The 5,393-nt window shown below is 39.3% G+C and overlaps 1 protein-coding gene across 1 annotated transcript; it reads right to left on the minus strand.

The window, feature by feature from the left end:
• Window positions 1-1,444: 1,444 nt before the first annotated feature.
• On the minus strand, window positions 1,445-3,485 carry LOC115411895 (zona pellucida-like domain-containing protein 1). Its single transcript, XM_030124166.1, has one exon. It carries the CDS (start codon window positions 3,389-3,391, stop codon window positions 2,231-2,233), a length of 1,161 nt encoding a protein of 386 aa, XP_029980026.1. The 5' UTR covers window positions 3,392-3,485; the 3' UTR covers window positions 1,445-2,230.
• Between the last annotated feature and the right edge of the window lie 1,908 nt (window positions 3,486-5,393).

The following is a 5,393-nucleotide window of genomic DNA, read 5'->3' on the forward strand; positions in this document are numbered from 1 at the left end:
TGGATCCAGTTAGTCAGACAGCTTCCTCCTCTGACATGTACACTGGCCTCTGGCCCTCATGAGACCTCAATACATGGGAGGATGAGAAAAGAAAAGCTTCATAACATGACACCACTGTAATGTATTTGGTACAGTGTAAGTACAGTGTAAGTAAAAACAGTGTAAGTAAAAACCCTTTCTTATGTCTTTCTTCTTGGTGGTTCTTCTAGGTCAGGGGCGGGCAACCTGTGACTCCCAGGCCACATTTTGCTCTTGGGCCTTTTTCAAGTGACTCCATGTAGCTTTCTTAAGAAAAAAGCTTGTGTAATCGAATAATGCTCATTTATTTATTTTTACACATTTTGCTATTATTGTCACAACCACAAAGTCATTCTGATGTTACGCAGTTGTAAAAATGTAGACTATACTCCAAATAAATCAGAAAATAGAAGTGCCAGTACTAGTAAAGTAGACTATTTTTTATTTTTTGACACTTGGAGATATTCATCTGTATCCTCTATTGCAAAGAAAGCCTTCACATACCAGTCGATATTTGTTGCACAACACAATAAGACTAAATGTCATAGTTTACTTTCATCATTTCTTTATAGTTCTGCACTGAAACCTTTATTTCTAATCAACACATTCCATACAAAGTAATCCTAAAGAGCTTTTCAAACACTCCCCGCTTTTCGAAGTAAAATGTACAGTGTAAGGATGCATCAAGATGGCGCCACATACAGACGCCTTGGTGCTTTGCTCCGTAGTTTTTTGTCTGTTTTTGTTTATTTGTAGCGTCTTAAGCTTGGTCCACATGTTGTCTGGGTTCATGCTGGAACTGTCGTGAGCACTGTAAAAATTGAAGCCAAATTCCTTGTATGTGTTCACACACTTGGCCAATAAAGCTGATTCTGATTCTGATATCTTTTGGCTCCAGGACTATTTCTGTCCAAAGATGGCTCTTCAGATAGTAAAGGTTTCTGACCCGTGTTCTCGGTTCAACTGGACTTCTTTTTGCTGTTTTTGAAAATGTTTAGTCTCTTTTGCAAGAGACTTCTTCAGTTCTAATAACTGATGGGGGAATTTGGACTTATAAACCCGTGGGGGGGGGTGTCGTCTGTGTGGGTGTAAATCCCTATGCTAATGAATTTAAGTGTTAGGGTCATAGAGAGGGTGTGGCCCTGGGGGGCAGGGTCATTGGTGGGTATTGTGTGTGAGTTTCTGGGTCGTTGAGGAGGGGGTGAGCTGTTGCCCAAGTCCTTTCGGTGTGGGGGTTTGTTTTCTGGTGAGTCCAGATGTTGAAGGTTGTTACTTGGAAACTGTTTGGGAATGTGTTATGTGTTTTTGAAATTCTGCAGATATCAAGTGCACACATTAAAAAGCTTCTTTGACGGATTTTTTAATTTTTATTTTTCAGATATTGACATATGCAGTCACATCATAGTACTACATCAACACCAACAAATTTGACATTGTTGTATTTATTTTAAACATCAGTAGATGAATGAAGAGAAGTAAAGACAAAATCAATTCCAAACATGGAAAATAGCTCTACAGTTATTGTTGTATAATTGCATTCAATAAACACAACAACATGCTGTTCACACACTTCAGCATTTTCATTTTCAGTGAAACAATTATGAATATAATATTTCTCAGTAGATGAACTCACGATGGTGTGGCTTATGTGCTTGGTGAGCTGGTTTTAGAAAGTTTGCTGCAGCGAATCAATAACACACACAGACAGACTCTGTTTTAAGGCAGTTGTGCTTTTTTGTTTGAAAAGCTTTATATATTTTAAGGCAAGGAAAGGAGTATAATAAATTAGAGACATAATACTTTGAAAGGTACTTTGACTTCTCTTTCAAAACATCCACACACCTACCATTACTCATACAAAGACTGACACTGTAATTTCTGTAATATTTTTGTCTATTTTCCCTCCAGCTCCCATTTTAAAGCTTATAAAGTGCAGACATGCATTAACACTTATAGCTTTCTTTTGTCCATTTGAGTGAATTTAAAACACTAACTAAATCCTCTAGGTCCTCTAAAGGCACGCCACTCTCCTTGACTATTTTTGCAGGATTAATACACATGTATTGCTACAATAAGGAATGTAAAAAGATCTCCCAAAGGATGCAATGAGGAGGCAAGCCCGATCCATCACCAGAAAACTTGAATGAGCAAACAGATACAGTACACTTCAGGGAGTGTTCAGTATCCTTTATCTCAGCTCAGTGATGCCTCCTTAGTTCCTGAGCCTCATGTAAAAGATGGCTGCAACACTAAGGGCAACAATGCAAACAAAGGCGAGGACGCCCACAGCTGCACCGAGGCCAGCAGTAGAATCGCTGCGTTCATCTGCAACAGCAGCCTGCTCTTTCGATGATGAAGTGTCACTGGCGGTTGTGATCATTGGAGAAGTGAGGGTGTAAGTGTCAGTGCTTTCCACATCACTTGTTTCCAGGGTGCTTCTCTTCCGTCTTTGGTTGCAATCCCTGAAGGTGCTGCAGATGCTCCTCTCACACAGCCGGGTGATACAGTGAAGGAAATAGGTGGAGACAGTCTCATTCTGCTGCTCAATAAAACGGAAAGCTTGGAACTTGAAATTGGCTTCCTGGGCCTCTCCATTTAAGAGAATGGTGGTTAACCTGTCCTTGTTGCAGGGGACAAACAGGTTGAAGAAGCTGGAGTTCGTCGGGAGTGGGGAGATGGAGGCGTAACAACGGTCGAGTAATACATGGTACTGGCTTGTCAAGTTGGTGGCCTTGACCTTGACATACACGCTGGTCCTCAGTTCAATGCCTGCTTCTGGGATGATCAGTGGTTCAGTGTAGTTCTCATCACTGTACAGCGTCATGCTCAAGGTGCTGATGAAAGTACCGTTGTTATCCCTCACTGCAATGGAGGAGGCCGACACATCGATCTGGGTGTTGTTGATCAGATACTCTAGGGGGTAAGCACAGGAGTAGTAGTACTTCAGCTCAGCATTGTAGGTGACCGTGCCTGTGGTGGGGTCAACGGACCGGACGATACCACTGATGTTGACAGTCTGAATGTTGGAGAAGTCTGAGAATACGCCTGTGCCAGCTGCACTGGTAGTCAAAAATACACTTCCACATGCGTGGGTCATATTTAGCGGGAAGGTAAATCGAGCCACAGGGGAACCTCCAGAAGTTTCAAGGCTTGCTCTGCATTCTGACTGCATCATGTGGTTCAGGATCAGCAGGGACTCATTGTAGCCAGTGTAGATGACTGGGCAGAGCTTAATCTCCAGAGTGATGGATGAAGTACCACACTCCACTGCAATGTCATTGTACTGCGGACGCCTGGCTTCAACTCCACATTCATTTAATGTCAGCTGACTACTTCTGACTACCATGGAGAGTAAAAGTATAAAAATCTTCATTGTTTTTCTTCAGCTTTGCGTCAAAAATGGCACTAGATGCAGAAAAATCTTGATCTTGCTACCAAGAGCTTCTCAGGCTGTTTGTCAGAGGACGTTCTGAGGTTGTTTGACGTCTTCTGGTTGTGCACAGGGGTCTTTATAGGTAAGTGTGTCCTCTGGGATTGGCCCAAAACAAGGTCAGGGCACCTTGCTATTTGTGAACAACTGTATTGTATTAAGTAGGAGAGGTATAGGCCCATATCCTAAGGGCAACATCTGAAACCAGAAGGATCTACTTGTGGTGAAATGCAGATACAGTGCCATTGTTCTTTTGTTGGATACTCCTTTAAAATATTGATTTCCATGGCCCTTATTACTTAGCCTTCATGAACCAAATAAAGTTAACCCTGGATGTGGTAAATTCTTGTGCTGTTTTGGCTCTTCTCTCTGATGTGAGTCCTATTAATGACCCAGTTGGGTTTTTGTGGAGCAGCCACTGCTATTGTGTCATAAAACTTATTTGGCATTAAACATAAGATAAATTCCATTGGTATACAGACAGTAGTGGAAGAAGTATTCAGATCCTGTACATAAATAAATGTCCTAAAAAGTCCCCCCAAAAATACCAAGTAAAATTATATAAGGACTATCAGTAAAATGTTCTTTCTTAAAAGCAATATATTCATTGAAAAATTGGTAGTGTTTTACTATTACATGATGGTTTTGGATTCATAATACCACATGAATGTGTATGTTTTACTGCTGTACCTGTGCATGTCTCTAAAGTCAGTTTTTCATGAGCTGAGGAAAACTGCAATGTTTACAGCTTTGTGACAATGCATTTTCCATGTAATCAGAGGGTTTTAAAAATATATATGTATTTAGTTTAAGAAAGAGAATCATTTTCTACACAGGCCATAAAAGAAACACTTTGTTCTTCAGTTTATCGTAGACATTGAAAATCAATATATGCAAGGGTTTTACTGGACAGAAAACCAAAGGTAATTCAGGGAAAACTTTAGTTTGAAAAGGGACTAAAGCTGTCAGACAGACTATCTAGAAATGTAGAGTTGTATTCTATGGAAATCCACATGTAAAATACAAGTCTATCAAAATGCCTTATAAGTACAATGTGTGAGCAAAAGCACCTCCACACATAGGGGAAAATGGAATTTCAGAGTTAAACCATAAAGACCCAAACATCTATCATTGATCAAAACCATCTACTGATGTAAACTGTTTAATACCTGTTGATCCATTAATCTTTTCATGGTCATCAGATATGAGCCATTTGGACGTTCAGAGGCTCCGTAGTGAACGAGGAAACACCGTCATCTTCTACAACACTGATTCACCAGTAAAACCCATGAACTATGATCAAGAACAATGGATGGAGATGCTTGTTTTTATGCTCAGTTAATGATATATTTTATTGAAAATGTTACTTTTTCTTCAGTTTTCTCTGTTTTTGATATAATAACCCTCAACTTTAATCTGGGCTTTTATGAACATCTGCATGATCAGTAAATTAAATACATGATTTATACTGATAACATGCAAAATACAAAAGATAGTATTATAATAAATGGTGATAAATCACTTAAGAAAGGTTAAATATAAGGAAAATTTCACTTGGGAACTGACACAAAAGTAGTGCTGGGTCTTTATTTGTTAAACCAAAATCCTGAAAACTCTATTGAACGGATCACACTTTGAGTCATCACCTATATAGTATATCTAGTTAAAGGATGAATAAAGGGATGTGATATTCTGTCTAGAAATTATGGATCCATCCTTACTATAAAAAACAAACCCAAAACTACATGTGTTTTAGGATGAATGTTAGTTTTTTTGCGTTTTTTTTTTTTTTTTTCCTTGTCCTTCTGTAGCACAGACCTGTTAAAATACAGTGAAAGGTGTTTGTTTACAATGTCAGTAGTATCCACTGTACATAAGAGGTTGCTAGGGTTGATTTCACCTTCAAAGTGTCACATATGGGAGGCGCATCAGTCTATTGTGTGAT

Source organism: Sphaeramia orbicularis, chromosome 21 (assembly GCF_902148855.1).
Source record: "Sphaeramia orbicularis chromosome 21, fSphaOr1.1, whole genome shotgun sequence".
Taxonomy (NCBI): Eukaryota; Metazoa; Chordata; class Actinopteri; order Kurtiformes; family Apogonidae; genus Sphaeramia; species Sphaeramia orbicularis.